This window comes from Sinocyclocheilus anshuiensis, unplaced genomic scaffold, assembly GCF_001515605.1.
Source record: "Sinocyclocheilus anshuiensis isolate Anshui unplaced genomic scaffold, SAMN03320099.WGS_v1.1 scaffold1451, whole genome shotgun sequence".
Lineage (NCBI taxonomy): Eukaryota > Metazoa > Chordata > Actinopteri > Cypriniformes > Cyprinidae > Sinocyclocheilus > Sinocyclocheilus anshuiensis.
The window spans coordinates 888,068-904,122 of record NW_015538060.1 but is presented as its reverse complement, the minus strand read 5'-3'; the positions used below and the strand labels follow the sequence as shown (position 1 = coordinate 904,122).

General features: G+C 37.4%; 1 protein-coding gene across 1 annotated transcript; it reads right to left on the bottom strand.

Moving 5' to 3' along the window:
- Window positions 1–1,161: 1,161 nt before the first annotated feature.
- Window positions 1,162–14,172, bottom strand: LOC107683491 (coagulation factor XIII A chain-like). The gene is made up of 14 exons (XM_016479549.1): window positions 14,040–14,172; window positions 12,442–12,627; window positions 8,855–9,106; window positions 8,623–8,741; window positions 8,414–8,521; window positions 6,759–6,936; window positions 6,513–6,651; window positions 6,328–6,431; window positions 4,298–4,386; window positions 4,023–4,176; window positions 3,663–3,941; window positions 3,416–3,576; window positions 3,190–3,326; window positions 1,162–2,106 (listed from the first exon to the last, which is right to left on the bottom strand). Exons 1-14 carry the CDS (start codon window positions 14,170–14,172, stop codon window positions 1,968–1,970), a joined length of 2,178 nt encoding a protein of 725 aa, XP_016335035.1. The 3' UTR covers window positions 1,162–1,967.
- Window positions 14,173–16,055: the final 1,883 nt, after the last annotated feature.

Sequence of the window (16,055 nt, the reverse complement as noted above, 5' to 3'; positions counted from 1 at the left end):
ACTGAACTCATTTAGAGTCTGTTCTCTGAGTTATATTACTTCGATTGGTTACAACAGCCTTGTGATTCCACAGTGAAAGATTCTGTATTTTCTATGCATTTTGTAAGGGTTTCTTGCAAGCGCTTCTGATTAAAAAAGGAAAATGTACTTTTAGGCAGACACATACATCAAGAACCAGCATATGAATCTCAATAACGGTGACAAACAGCATATTCAGATAAACAGATCAACTCAGAACGTCACAAAACAAGCTACTAAACAGTCACATAAAAACAGCAAAAATAAAAGAATATAGTAAGAATAAAAGAAGCTACAAACAATTCAGCTCATAATTTATTCATGCCGCAATGCATGATGGGAGCCATGGATGAGTTTTTATTGGCTACAACATGCTTTTTTGATGGTCACCATTGTTGTGATTATCATACTGATTCTTGATGTCTGTGTGTCTAAACTAAAGATTCATTTATTTATTTTATCATATCAAAGTAACTTTTAAAAACATCTGTCTGATTATGCTGAAAATGCCAGATCTTATATTTACCAACTTGTTGACATAATCATTAAAGAAAACATAACTCAGCCATTCAGGTCACTACATGATGATTAGTTTAAAACATAATCAACACCACATGATCACCTTTCCTCTGGTTTGTCAGGCTGTTATAACTCAATTACCGCAGCCAAACAAAACCTAATGTTAACAATTTAAGGGTCAAGCTCCAAACTAAAGTAAACACTGACCACTATAATGGTGACATAGAAATTGTGATTTTAGTCTTTGGTGATTCTGTTTGTTAACATCAGGTGTCTTCAATAATGGTCAATCATCACTTAATTAATCACCTAATTATCTCATTAACTTTAACTCTGCTTCAGTGTTACTTTTAACACTGCTTTAGTGTTTATATGAGTCCACACTCAGAGTGTTAAATTAACACTGGGGATTTTGCTGTGTAGAAGTAAAATGGGTTGCAAATGGCATTTCACTTTGACATGAGAGCCAAATCCCTTACAAGCCAGATGATTTTAATTTTTTCAGGTGGTGTTGATGTCTTAATGAAGATTTGCAGTATTAATAACAAATAAAATCATCAAAAATGCTTTCATGCTGAAGATTTATTGTTAGTTTATATTAGTGAAACACAGTCAGTGGCATTACAGCAGAGAAAATACGCAATATATTCTGATTAATAGAGTTATGTTAATTAAGGTACCCAACCAAAACAACAGTGATTCATGTGTAATTTTAGAAAATTATTTACATTTTATTCTTAAATTTTAATAGACCTTTATTATATTTCATAGCTTTCAGTTGCTCGCACACTCAGACTTTTATGTGTGCATGAGTACACTTACATGTACTTCTCACGTTGCTGTTTCCGGTTTATGTAGGTCTTATTTTCCTGTGAACATTGAAAATTTTGCACACCCACAAAAACATTCTGTGTCAAGTGCATACCTGCCAACACTCCCGATATTATGGGGTTCTCCCGTTTTTTCCCACTCTTCCTCCCACTCCCAATTTACAATGTCAATGATACACTCATGATTTCTCGCATCCACACTTTGCTAATCAGAACGTATCAGACCTCCAGGTTGAGGGTGACCGTGTGTGCTGCATAAGTATTTAATGTTTGATTGTGTGTATTTTGTACAGTTAAATGAGTTTACAAATTAAAATTGTTTTGCTTAAAATGCTTGTACTCCTCGGTAACAATCATTTTACCACATGATGGTGGTTGAACAGTACCAATCAAAAATCACTCTATATTTTCAACAATCCAGTGTTGGAAGGGTTGGGTGTTTTGTAAAGAAAAAAAAAATAACATTAGCTTGTATTTCGATAACATTTGTGAAGAACGCAAAGCAATTCAACAAAATGGTAATGGTAACCCTTCTGATTCCTCCTTTCTCCTCTATTCTCATCTTTTCTCTCTGGTTCCCTTGTGGCAATCCGTTATCCATTACTGCACGAAGATTTCCAGCTGACTGGTGACCTGCCTCACTGTAGCGCAGTCCAGGCACGCTATCAGCACCTTCTTCCCAGGATACTGAGGGGTGATCGTCTCTGTATATTGCAGTGAACCACCAGGCGCAATGTGACTGCAAATGGAAATGGATAGAGTTGTATATGCATAAAAAAAAATACTATATATACACACACACCATTGTCAGCACCTCACTTCAAAATTAATACCTAAAAGCAAACTGATCGGGAGCTGTTGAAAAAAACAGCATATGCTGGTTAGGTATGCTTTTAAGCACGGTTTGAGCTGGTCCTTAGATGGTCATGAGTTGGCTTAAGCTGGTCTGAGCAGAAGCTAGTTGATTAGGACCAGCACATGACCAGCTCAGTACCAGCATAAACCAGCTCATGACCAACTAAGGACCAGCTTAAACCATCTGCCATGCTTCAAAACATACTGTACCTAACCATCATATGCTGTTTTTTTTTTTTCAACAGGGTAAGCAGCCTTTTAATTAACAGAATAGAATAATCATGGCTGATTTAATAGTAAGACGTAACGTAAAACATAAAAGAAAATCAAACTGGACTCAAGGACAGCTGCGACGTCTTGCCCAGCTTGAAAAGAAGGACATATTAATTCGATTAAATTAAAGGGAAATTATCGTGAAATGTTTCTAAAATGTTTACGTTCTGTGGCGGATTGCCAGCAACAGCTATTTTAGCATGGTTTGTGATTTGGTGTGGTGACTTAGGAGTCCTCTTCTTGACTACCCCTAACTTTCACAGATTTAGGAGCTGGTTTAGCACTAAAATGCTTTGTGAAATACTCTTACCCCCGGTTTCACAGACAAGGCTTAAGCCTAGTCCTAGACTAAAATGTAAATCTGAGCAGTTTCAACTGAAAGAAACTTGCACTGACTGATCTTAAAACATGTCAGTGCCTTTGTTTTGTCTTATAATGCACACCAGTAATGCTTTTTTTCTAAGGAATGTTTATAAAAATTACTTAAATGTCCTAATTGAACTATGGCCTAATCCTGGTTTAGGCTAAGCCCTGTCTATGAAATCGGGCCTTAGAGTCCTAAAGTTAGGACTGACACGCCCATTCTTTTTAAGAGTTTCTCCTAAATGCGCAAGTTAGGAGCTACTTTTAGCTTTAAGATGTTTTGTGAATACGGAATGGAAAAATAAATATGACAGAGGTTATTCCATCTTACTCGTATGTTTTCAATTTGGTTGTTATCAAACCAGGGCTTTCTAGGCGGAGCTGAATGTTTTTCAGGATGAAATTAAAGGGATTTCGGAACGACACGGTGACCATGAAATCCTTTCCGATCTGGGGCATTCCAGTCACCTGTAGATGAGTTATAATGACTGTTAATATCATAAAAGATCAAATATATCCCACATATTACTCTACGACTGGTTATGGAAGATGTATACCTTAATAGTGAGTTCAGGAGGACGGAGGGTGACAACTCTCATTGTCGAAAGGGTCTTGCCGGTTTCCTCAATGCGTCCATACACCACAAAGAGCAGGTTGGACTGTTCCACCAGGTAGGGCATGTACTCCAAAGCTTTGACATCGATCATCATGCTGGAGGCTGTGAAATGATTTTCAGAAATTAAGCAAAGCAATCTGAAATGCATGTGTCCTAAATTTACAACAAACTTGTAAAGCCAGACTCACTTTTCCAGGGATCCACAGTTGCAGCTTTGTTGTCAAGCTTAAAGATCGAGCTGGTGATGCCCGTGTAATACACCACACAGCCAGTGATGGTGGCACTGAGGGTGCAGGTTTGGCTGGTCTGGTTCTTAATGTTCAGCGTCAGCTTGAAGTTGTCGCCAATTTTGATGGTGTCAGCCTGGAGCTCGATGGTCACACCTGATTCAGCGAGTGGCAAGTAATCCCTGGAAGGGACACCACGACGCTCTGCCATCTGCATGGCCTGCCTATCCTTGTCACTGCCTGGAGTCAGGAAGAAGGTTGAAGGATGACAGGGAAGGGGATAGGGAATGTGTGACAATTTTTGGACAAAATGAAGCTTACCTTCTGGATGTTTATAAGCAGAAGTGATGTCCTCATAAGCATTACTATTCATCCTTTTGGTGATAAGGAGCTTTCCAACATACGTGGTGTCCACATGGATGACCTTTGTGTTTCCGTACTTATCCGACTGGTGGTAGATCACATCACTGTTCAGCTGAAGATAGGAGAAAGAGTTTTTCCATGTTTTAAATGCAATTTGCAGCAGAGATTTTAAGATCTTGTAAACTAAAGACTGATGGTAAGTAAACATCAAAGAGCATTGACATGTTTCTTACCTCCGCAAAGACAAACTTTGCATCAAATGGATAGCTGAGCTCTCCATCTCTGATGGCATTGACAGACGTTGGGCCACATCGATAAAGACCTGAAAGAGAGAGGGAAATCATTTTTTTTAGCATAACAGTACAGTTCTGTCAGGACCACTATCGTCAAAGATGATTGACAATTAGCATACAGTTTGGATTGGCGGTATGGTTCCGTTCTGGGCAAGAACTCCCTGCGCATCCATGCAGCCTAGCATGGATGAGAGCAAGGAGAGCAGCAATAACCCCCCAGGGTAAACAGAACAGAACCAACATAAATGTATTGCAGATATCGTTACAGTTCAATAATGTTATGTACACATTTTAGAATTAGTCTGATTCAAGGAGAATCAGAAGGCTGAATCCCGACTGACAGAGGAGGAGTTGGGGATGGAGGAGGGTAATTAGCTATTGAGCAATGCGAAAACTGCTGATAATACTGAGGGACCTTATATATGAATGCTTAGATAGGTGTCGTATTCCCATAGGTTGATGGGGATCAGCTGAGAGTCAGCTGATGCGAGCTTGACTAACGTGACCTGCCAGAACTAACGCTATGCTAGATTTTTATAAGGGTCAACATACAACATTATAAAAGATCCACATTTATAAGTTACACTGTGTTTCAAATTCATAAGGTCAGAGCAGATGGCAATGGAACAGAGATGCCAAAACCCCAAATCTCAGACATCCCTCAAATCCAGTGTTGCCAAGTCCACGGGAAAATTGGGCTACTTTAACACTGTTGCCACGGGGTTTTTTTTCTTGTCCGCGGGTTGAGGCGACCCCAATAACGTGATATTTAGGGGAACCCCTCCAAAAAATGAGTATTTTATCCCCCGGAACGCATTTTTTATCGGGGGACGCCCCTCGAAACGCGATTGGGCTAGTTTTGAGCTAGTTTTGAGTAGCAATTGGGCGGGTTTTGTTGTGAAAACCTGGCAACCCTGCTCAAATCACCAAGCAGATGGAGGATCTAAATGTAGGCATTTAAAAGTCTATACTATTTCAAGCTCTTGGTACTTTCCACGAACAGGGTAGAAAATAGGGCTTGAAAGCCACATTTTAGTTCATTTTTCAATTATCAGTTGAAGGAGGATCTTAAGTCTGAAAAATATTGTTTGGCCAAATATAAATATTTGCTGTTTGGTCACATTTTTTTCATCCCTGTTTTTGCGACATACGTAAATTCATTTTAAAACCATGATTTGTGTGATTATTTTCTAGCATAAAAATAAATACAATTATAAATACAAAATGAATACTCAATTTTCTAAAAATAAATAAAATAAAACATACAAATATGACCAAATATGACAGGTTGAAGAATTAGCCCACATAAAACTGAACAGTATTTATTCAGTTATTTTGCTTACAATAAGTTTCTTAACAGGGTTGAATGGTCGATCTTGACGGATACACTCAGCATTAGAAATGGTGCCGTAATTGCCTAATGTAAGAAGTAATGGGACCCCAGTTTTCTACTCTATTCATTATGGCAGCCCATTTCTGCCACTGAATTAAAAAATACAAAAGGAAATTGTGACTTTTTATCTCACAGTTCTGACTTTTTTCTCGCAGATGTGAGTTTACATCTCCCAGTTCTGACTTTCCTCACAATTCTGAATTTATAACACGCAATTGCGAGATATAAACTCTTTTAGATATAAAACTTTCCTCAGACTTTATAACTCACAATTGCAAGTTTATATCTCACAGCTCTGAGAAAAAAGTCAGAATTGCGAGATATGAACTTGCAATTGCAAAAAAAATAAGTAAGAATTGTGACTTTATATCCTGCAATTCTGACTATAACTCGCAATTGCAAGTTTATATCTCGCAATTCTGAGAAGACAATCAGAATTTCGAGCTAAAGAGTCACAATTACCTTTTTTAATTCTTAATTCAGTCGTTTCCATAATTCATTGATAGTGTCTCCTAACCTTATCAAGTAAACTTTAGAGAAAGGCCAGGGTATATATAGAAGATCAGGAGGATCATACCGTCACTGGTCTCCTGAGGGGTGCAATCGATCACCTGCCAGCCAGAGAACCTTTCAGGCAGATCAGGCCTCTTCATGAACACCTCATTCCAGCTGTGGTAGTTCCTGTGAAATACAGTGTCATTGTCACTAAACAACATGTAACCATCATTACCTATCAGACTGTGTATGCTTTGTGTGTCTCACCAGACTGAATCTCTCGTTCGGCTTCTGTTCACTCTCCCATCTTCATCCAGTATAATGTCAGTCTTCAAGTTGCCCGTGTTGTCGTGAGCAGAGCAGTAATTGGAGATGACTCGTGCGGGGATCCCGAGACAGCGCATAACTGGGTGAGAGCATCATAGAGCCATTGTTATGCCACAGTCTTTTTAGCAAGAGTCTAAATAACCTGAATTTCAGAACCAATAAAGTATGTGGCGTCGCCATACTCACAAGTGTTCAGCACACCAGCAAACACCCAGCACTGTGCAAAGCACACAGGCAAGCCACCATCTTTGGCATATTTGAGCAGGATTTCGGGACTTCCTGTCCAGGCAGTGGGTGCTGTGCCAGTGGAGTAATCACCACTCCAGCTGCCAACCAGGACACCATCATCATCCTGGGAGTTAATCTGAGAATATACCACCAAAAAGCCTATATATATACTGTATAGTAGAGTACTGAATGTCTGCATCAAAACACAATGAAGTAGAAGAAGCAAAAACAAGTGATAGCATATGTAAGCAGGTGCATATGTAAAATAACGTGATCATCAAGCATTAAACAGCATATAAATCAAAAGTGCCTATGTTACCGAATGAAATGTTGCCCCTGGATGTGGTTTAGGACTGTGCGAGCTTTGGTGTTGATGGAAGCGATCAGTGTTGTAAAGTATTAGAGTAAATCGAATTAGTTACTGTACTTAAGTATCTTTTTGGCTACTTTGTAGTTTTACTGGGTATCAAAGATATTAGCAACATTTACCAATACATTTATGGGTAATCCAAATACTCGTTACGTTTTACATGGCACCTAACTTTTTCTGCAGCAGTTTACTTCTGGTATTGCCGTGTACAGGACATTGAAGGTACTATATCATGTGCGTTTTGCCCTTACTCACCCAGCTTGTAAATAAGTCTACTTTATGCGAATGTGAGTGCATTAGCAGGAAATTGATTCACAGGTGTTTCACATATGAGATCAGTTGCTTATTGTTTTTCACTGGCATGTCTCTAGGGCTGCGTTCCAGTCCGTTTTTTTAATGCCCTTCACTCGCAAAATTCCCTCCATCTCGTTTACTCGGATGTACATCATTGATTACGTTGCACGAGTGCCCACTACTGGCGGAACCCTTGGAATGGGCTGAACTGGAACGTCCTATGCCCTTGATCACTTAGAATCAGCTATAGAGTTGGCTTATTGTTTGCATTTTTCCCCTTACAAATTAGTGCAGCATTCTATATGTATATAGGTATGTTTGGGGTGGGGATAAATTAAACGCGATATGCGATGACGTCACAATCGTGTTGCATTGTGGTCTATGGAGCGGCCTGAAGTGTGCATATAAAGCAGACTTGCTCCCTCGGTCAAAATCGAGGGGTGGAGGGTCTGTCCATATAAACTTCCCTCGTCCACTTCACCAGGTGGAACACACTTCAAAATGCAGCGGGGATTCCCCCGAGGGGAAGTGCTTAGGGAAGTTTGTGAGTGCGTGTGTAAAAGTAGAGTGGAACGCAGCCTAGGTGTTGAGGACCAGTGCATCTGTTGAGCCTACATTCAGTATAAGTAAAACACTTAAGTACTGTTAAAATCAGATACTCTAAGACTTTTACTGGAATTGGTGACTTGTAATTGAGTCAGTGTCAATGTAAGGTATCTGTACTTTTACTCAAGTATGGTTTTCAGGTATGGTATTTACACCTCTGGAAGCGATCTACGATCAACGTATTTGATCAACGATCTGAATCCGATCTGGAAGTAGTCTTTGACAAAAATGTAATTTTGTTCAAAATCTTGCTTTTTTTTTTTTATGAAACTTGCCCACGTTCAAGTGTTGATAAAAAAAAAGAATGCTAATGATATTCATACAACAACATATTAAATCATACCAGGGCTGATCCCTGCCGAACTACTTCGATGGCATTTCCACGGTACAGTAGCGGTACTTTCCCAGCATCCAGAACCAAAAGACAGGCATCCAGAACCCCCTTTTCAAACTACAGGAAACCATATAAAATGTTAAATGAAGGTATCAGGTACCATAAGAGGAAGAACATTTGTTTTCTTTGTGAAGATTAAACTCCAGAAAACTGCCAACCTGCCCAAAGTTCCAGGCACGGGAGGATATGTTGTTGATTTCTCCATTGAAGATGATCCCCACATCATTCATCACATACTCCTGTCTGTCGGTATCTCTGGACATATACACCAGATCCTCTGTGTGGCAACAATATGAGATACATGCATTATCATCATTAAAAATATTAAAGTTTGTTGCCATCTATATAGGTGAAGTTGGTACGCTATACAAGTGTTACATTTGTACTCACCAGGGTCCCAAGGATTGAACAGCACATAGAAATCAGTGTCTTGGTTCCTCTGAGTGCGCTGTTTTCCCAAATCAGTCACTATTGCTACAAAGGTGCGGAATCGGCCAATGATGCAGCTGGCGTCAGGTGTTATGCCCACTGTCACTTCATTGCCTTGCATGCCAATCACGCGACCATTCCAGCGTCCGTCACGTTTCTCTATTCCAAAGGACACGGTGATGCAGGTGCCCTTGTTTTCATCAGGTGAATTGCCTGTGAGGACAGATGTATGCTAGTATTAAAGGACAGCTCACCCGTAAATGAACATTGTCATCATTTTCTCATTACAAACTCAATGACTTTTAAGTATGATATTTTTGAGTATGTCTGAAGCAGCTGAAGAATGGGATTTGCTCATACAATGAAAGTCAGTGGGATCCAAAACAGGTTCAGAAATTAACTTTTCCATTAAGGGCCGATTTTTGCCCCCTGGAATCGATTTCCAGGGGCATTTTTTTTTACGGTCGTAAGGGCATTTTTTATCACCACCTTAATAATTGTTATCTGTGTTGTCTTTAATATCAAATACTTCAATTTAACCAATTACTTCAATCAGTCTAAATATTTAAACTGTTGCCAATAACGAGTGACTGTTTAAAATTGTATCTAAATTATACGTTTAAAAACAGGAGCTAATATGATTGCAGTATTATGATCAAAACCGTTATTGTAGATTATTGCTCTTGATATCGTAATAATGATTATTAATGTCAATTAATAGAATACATATAAAAACTTTTTTTTAGTTATTTTGGAAAAACGGCTCGTCATATATTATGGCTCTGGCTTCACATGTCGGTCCATGACGTTAGTCTAGTGCAAGTTATGCAAAAACTCCCGTTATAATCACTGAAGCTACGAAATGAATCTTTTATTTACATCTTATCTGCACTGTGTTGTTTATGATGAGGGAATTCATGGGCGCAAAGAATTCAATCAGTGAGCGGCACGGTCACACTCAACAACAACTCCGGAGATTTCAGTGCCGACTAATCTAAGCGTCTTGTCCATTGCATTCCTAAGCTGAATGGTCATAAGTCTCAACACTGCAAAAAAAAATGCATAAAAAGCAATCTAATGCAGTGTGAGCAAACTTTTCATTCATTTTCACATTTCATTTTAATCACGACAGCCTTAATTGATTGTTTAATTGTGCACAGGCATTTTTTTGCTCCTTTATCTTGAATTTGTTGGGCATTTATGTTCAGCCCTCGTTAATTTCCGACCCTTTTTGGACCCCGCTGATGTTCATTATATTGAATATCTATCAAAATATATGCTTAAATATGTTTGGGCGAGCTGCCTTGGGTCATTTCAAAATAAAAAAGAAAAAAAAAGAAAAAAGAAAAATGGTGCTCTCGGGATCGGCTCCAATGACAAGGGCCCAAACCTCAAGAGGACTACTTCCCACAGGACAGCAGCTGAGCCGGCAATAATGAACACGAAGCTGACATCGAGACTGAATTAAATGGTGCGGCGACAGCCGAGGGAACATCACTTCAATTATTCAGCTGGCCTAACTGCAGAATGGCACTACGCTCTGGTTGATGTATTTGTGCAAGTCTCTAATGAAGATGGGCAGATATTTTCTCAGTTTCATTGTTTGTCTGAGAGTTATTTCCAGTCCATTAATGGCTTTGTTGACCATTAAAAAAAAAAAATTTTTGTATGGCTACATCTGTTCATTCAAGCCTATACATAGCTTGTTGTCATAATTCTCGACAGCTTTTGTCAGGTTCAGTACTAACTAGACGCAGCATTATGGGTCACCACACTCTCTTTTTTTTAACTCTTTCCTCGCCAATAATGGAATTTTCCAGCTTTCTGTGTTTTCACCATTATAAGGTAGGGGGCACTATTAAGCATCTTCTGATAGAGTACTGAATGTCTCGATCAAAACCCGACGAAGAGGAAGCAGAAACAAGCGATCACATGTGTAAGCAGATGCATAGGTCAAACAATGCAATCATCAAGCATTAAAAAGCATATACATCAAAACTGCCTAATATTACTGAATGAAATGTTGCATTGGTTTAGGACTGTGAAGCTAAGCGTGTTGATGGAAGCGATCTGAATCAAATCCAGATGTAGTCTTTGACAAAAATGTCATTTTGTTCAAAATGTTCCTTTTCAACATAATACTTGTCACATTCAAGTGGACGGTGACTGGCAATGTAAAAAAAAAAAAAAACTGGGAAAGAGTTAAAAGAATAGGACACCCAAAAATGTCATAATTTACAGTCGTTGTGTAGTAACCTGTATGACGTACTTTCTTCTTTTAAAATATATTTTAAGAAATGTTTCAGTGTTTTTTTGTCCATTCAATGAAAGTCAATGGTCACCAAAACAGTTTGGTTTCCAACATTCTGCAAAATGTTATGTATATACAGGTTTGGAGCAACATGAGGCTGAGGATACGCATACTGATTATTATAGTATTATATAGTACCATACTGGTGTTTCTCCAGTGCTTTAGGCTTTCTGGATTTTGGATGTATAAGAAAGATTACAAAATACTTATAAATCACTGTTGAAATTTTTATTTGTAAAAGACGGTGAAACAAGATTGCGATATGATGCCTAAGATGCTATCTGGGTAAGCAGCTTACTAGATTCAACATGGAAAAAAAACGTAACTGTTAAATGCTAAATTGTTGCGAAAAGGTTAACAAAATACTTACACATTTTTTGTTGTAAAATAAGACGTTGAAACAACATCAAAATATCAACACTGATTCAAATGTCAAAATTGAAAAAAAAATAAATAAAATTAAAATCAATCAACCTTGATCCATAATTCATGGAAGTTATTTTAACTCTAAAAATGTACAAAAACAAAAGATTTATAGTTTATTGCATGAAACTGTCCTGTAAGTCACTGCCATATGATTGTAATGCCGGTCAGATAGGCTGATGTAGACCTAAAAACAGCCGTGAAATTTTCTTTGGTGTTGATGGAAGCGATCAGTGTTGTAATGTCAATGTCAATTCATAATTATTTTATATTTTGGCAAATTGGTGACTAATTTGTATGTTTTGGAAATATCTCATAATGTCCTACTGACAGTTATTAAGGTTAAGCTTGCTTTTGAAATTAATTAATTAATTATTTGTTAAATTCATACATTTGAAATTAGGTAGGAAAAAAATGTTTTTTCCCCTTTACATAAATTCACTATTATCAGACTTATGTGCCCTCCAGAAGCTTGCGTTCTGCAAGTGAACGGCGTATCATAGTGCCATCCCAAAGAGGAACAAAATCAATTTCACAGACTTTTACCTTAACTGTTCCCTGCTGGTGGAATGACCTGCCCAACTCAATCTAGAAAAATTCTATTTCTTTTCTATTTACTTTTTACTCTTTTTACGTATTATTTAAAAACAAATGCTATGTGTACTGCATTAGACTATCTGGGACTTGTCACATCACTTACATATTGTTGGTTTGATTGCTTTTATTGTCATCATCTGCAAGTCGCTTCGGATAAAAGCGTCTGCTAAATGATTAAATGTAAATGTAAATTGGATGGTTTGAAAGATCTGCTCACCAATCATGAACTCCAAATGCACATTGTCCTGCTGGTTATTGAAGGGTCGGTCAAACCTGATGATGATGATGAATTCTTTATTCCTGCGCACAATGAGGCTGGTGTTCTTGTAACTGCTGGTGTTGTGCGCTTTCTTGTTGTCTGTCACACGCATATCAACACTCAGTACTGAGAGAGTTGGTTTTGCTGGAAAAAAAAAAAAAAACTTGGATGATCTTTTTAGAATATAAACATTATTACTGCAGCTGAGTCAGGGCTAAAAGTTTCAGAACAATTACAAATATATATTAACACATTTAGTAGTATTTAAAGGTCTAATCTTATCGTCTAATCATGCTAATGATAATGGATGAGCATATATAATCTTATAATCTATAATAGTTTGTTTAAAGACTTGAGCAATGACAAACTGCTAATAGGACTATATACAATGCAATGCAAATATTAGGTAAAATAGTCCATATTTAGTAAGACTGAACTATTTTTATTTGAAAAATGTACAGAATTGGATGAAATAAATGTATATTTATAATTAGGGTGGCCATATATAACACCAAAAAGGAGGAGACTTTGCAGGATACAGTGAATCCAGGATAAAAACTGATCCTAAACCTATAAGCAGTGACAGAAACTTTTCCAGAACTTTTCTGATTTCCAGGGGCATTTTTTTTAACCTTTATAAAGGCAACTTTTCTAACTCTTTTAAATGTATGTGTCTGCTTTCATTAAAGTTTGTAAATGTATTCAATAAATGCAATTAGAATAATAAGACATTATAGGGCTTTTACCAATCAAATCAAAATCAAAATCCATCTTTGCACTGTAGAGGTGGCTCAAAAGCTGCATCTGAACTGGCATTCGATTTATTTACACATGCACAGTTTACAACTGCACATATACTATTATAAGATTAATGTTTTTAAAAACAAAATATACTGAATATAGAAATATAGAAATGTTGGAAAAAATGAAATTATACCTTAAATATGAAACTAAAACAGAAAAAAAACAACCAGTCGATATTGACAATAGTGTGTCTAAAATACATCAATTTATATTAACTTAAACTTAAAGCCTCTGTTTTAATCTATTAATTTATTAATAATATACCATTGGATAAAATATAAAAGAGTGATGATCTTAAAAGGAGAACAAACGAGCTGCACCGGTAGATGGACTAGGTATTTAAAAACTTTAAAACCAGATGGATGGCCACCCTATTCATAATAGAAATGTCATTCCACTCAGTCCAGCATCTTGGATCAGAAACAGGAATATGATGCTGTCTGTAGAGGCAGCTCACTAGATTTTAGAACAGCACAAATATTGACATCTTAGCTGGGTTTGCCATTTTATGGGTGTGGTGTCAAAACTGTGGGGTGATTTAAAGGGATAGTTCATCTTCAGTTGCTGTTCCCATTGACTTCCTTATTATGGGGGAAAAAAAAAACCCACTATGCAAGTCAATGGGGACCAGGAACTGAAGGCGAACTATCCCTTTAAGGAAAAATTACACTTTAATTTCTAAATGTGTTAATTTTCAAACACTTGGTTCATCTGCACAAATTTCACTTGAGTATGAAAGAATAGAACTTTACTGGGTGCTCTTGGTGTGGCGCCTACAAAAGCCTCATACTCAGGTGTGTTAGACTCATCTGAGTTTGAGCTGGCAAAGGTCAAACGGCCACGCAGGGGTCCCCAGACCTCAGTGGAAGAGATTCGATGCAACATGATGTACACAAGATGTCTTGACGTTTGCCTGGAGGACAGATCGTATTAATGTTAGACTTTAAAATACAGAGACTTTAGATTTGGTATATGTCTGACATATGCATCTGAAGATTCATTGCAGCTGCAGAGGACAGGACAGGTAGTAGGTGTGTGCATGCATGTACATGTGTGTTGAATGAACAAGACTTTATCTATTTCTTTCTGTCTGCCCCCGTGGGAAGATATGATGCAATATGGTGTTAGACTGTTTTAGGAAAGGCATTCTCTCAGTGAAACTTTGAGAATCATGAAGCACTGATGAAATATCATTCTCTACTGAGCAATGCAGCAGCAGCAGAAGCAAGAGCCTTCCTGTCACAGACCCATCACTAACACAGTTACTCAGAGCATTGTTCAAAAGTTTGGAGTCCGTAAGATTTTTTAATGTTTTCAGAAGAAGTGTCTTTGGCTCATCGAGGCTGCATTTGTTTGATCAAAAAAAACAAACAAACAGTAAAAACAGTAATATTTTGAAATAATGTTACAATTTAAAATAACTGTTTACTATGTAAATATATTTTAAAATGTAATTTATTCCTGTGATCAAAGCTGAATTGTCAGCATCATTACTCCAGTCTTCAATGTCACATGATCTTCAGAAATCATTCTAATATGCTGATTAGCTGCTCAAGATTTCTCATTTCTGATTATTATCGATGTTGGAAAAAGATATGCTCAAAGCTCAGAAACTGTTACATTCAGCAAGAGTCATTAAAAGTGTTGAACTCACGGTCTCTGTAGAAGAGTAGATGGTCTGCTGAGAAGCTCCAGGCAGATGTACCAATGAGGAGCTCCATGCTGATTAATATAGGCTCAGGACTTCCTCTTCCACTGGAGAAAAACACCTCCAAGGAACCAGAGCCGCCAAAGTCAAGAGGATCCCAAGATCAGGTCATTCTGACACACGGATCTCTGACCTTGCTTCTGGTTCTTGATGACAACAGCATATTCCAGACCATCACTAACATAGATGACAAACATTATGATGACTACAGTGCTTTTTACCAATAAAACATAATCGCTATAAAACTATGAAATGTGTTCTATGGCAGTGATTCAAAGGTCCAAGTCACTTCCATATTTTAGTTTCTATGTCAAAAGAATAAAATAATGAAATTGACATCAATTTATCAATTTCACCACTTCATTTGAGGTACTATGAGTGTTATTTCCAATTGTCCCTTCTTTCGTAAGGTTTACTTTTGAAGCATAAAATTCAACACTTTATTATGCAATAATAAGTTCCCAAATGCCATTTTAACTTGCATAATTCTTAAGTGGTTTTATGTTTCAGTCAATAAATTATAGTTCAAGGTTATCAGGAATGACCTTCAAGAACATAAATACTCTTTTCTGATTGAAATCAATAGGGAAGTTGAAAATGCATGCTGATGAAATATCATACCTCAGATCAAATGTTTATGATGATGTCTTCTCTGAGTAGTGATAATATAAACATAGCACATGGGACTGACTAATAAGCTAAGAACAGCCTAGAATCCATGTTGCTATAATACAACAAATCAAACATATGAACTTTCTTATACTAAATGTTGTCAGACAGAGCTTATGAACTGTGATAAAAGGGAGAAGTTGAAATTACTTTGGGTGCAATCTGACTAAATTGAAAAGAAAATGGCTCAGTTATGTCATAACTGGTAATACTCGAGCAGCAGCGATTCATATGTCAAACCTGAAATACTACAAATAAAAAAAGTAATAAAAGAAAAAGACAACTACATCGGGGAGAATTTCAATTGAATATTTCAAATCATTCGGATGGATTACTGTGTGAACTGATCACATGTGAGGCAATAAACTAGTTTTCAGAAGTCAGGGTGTGT

What these genes read in the sequence shown, in the direction of transcription:
- LOC107683491 (XM_016479549.1), bottom strand. Translation starts at nt 14,172, where the DNA reads ATGTTGCATCGAATCTCTTCCACTGAGGTCTGGGGACCCCTGCGTGGC. An exon ending in TTCGGCAGGGATCAGCCCTG is followed by an intron (nt 6,937 to 8,413) that starts GTATGATTTAAT and finishes GTATATTCTCAG; the next exon opens with ATTAACTCCCAGGATGATGA. An exon ending in TGCTGGTGTGCTGAACACTT is followed by an intron (nt 6,652 to 6,758) that starts GTGAGTATGGCG and finishes GCTCTCACCCAG; the next exon opens with TTATGCGCTGTCTCGGGATC.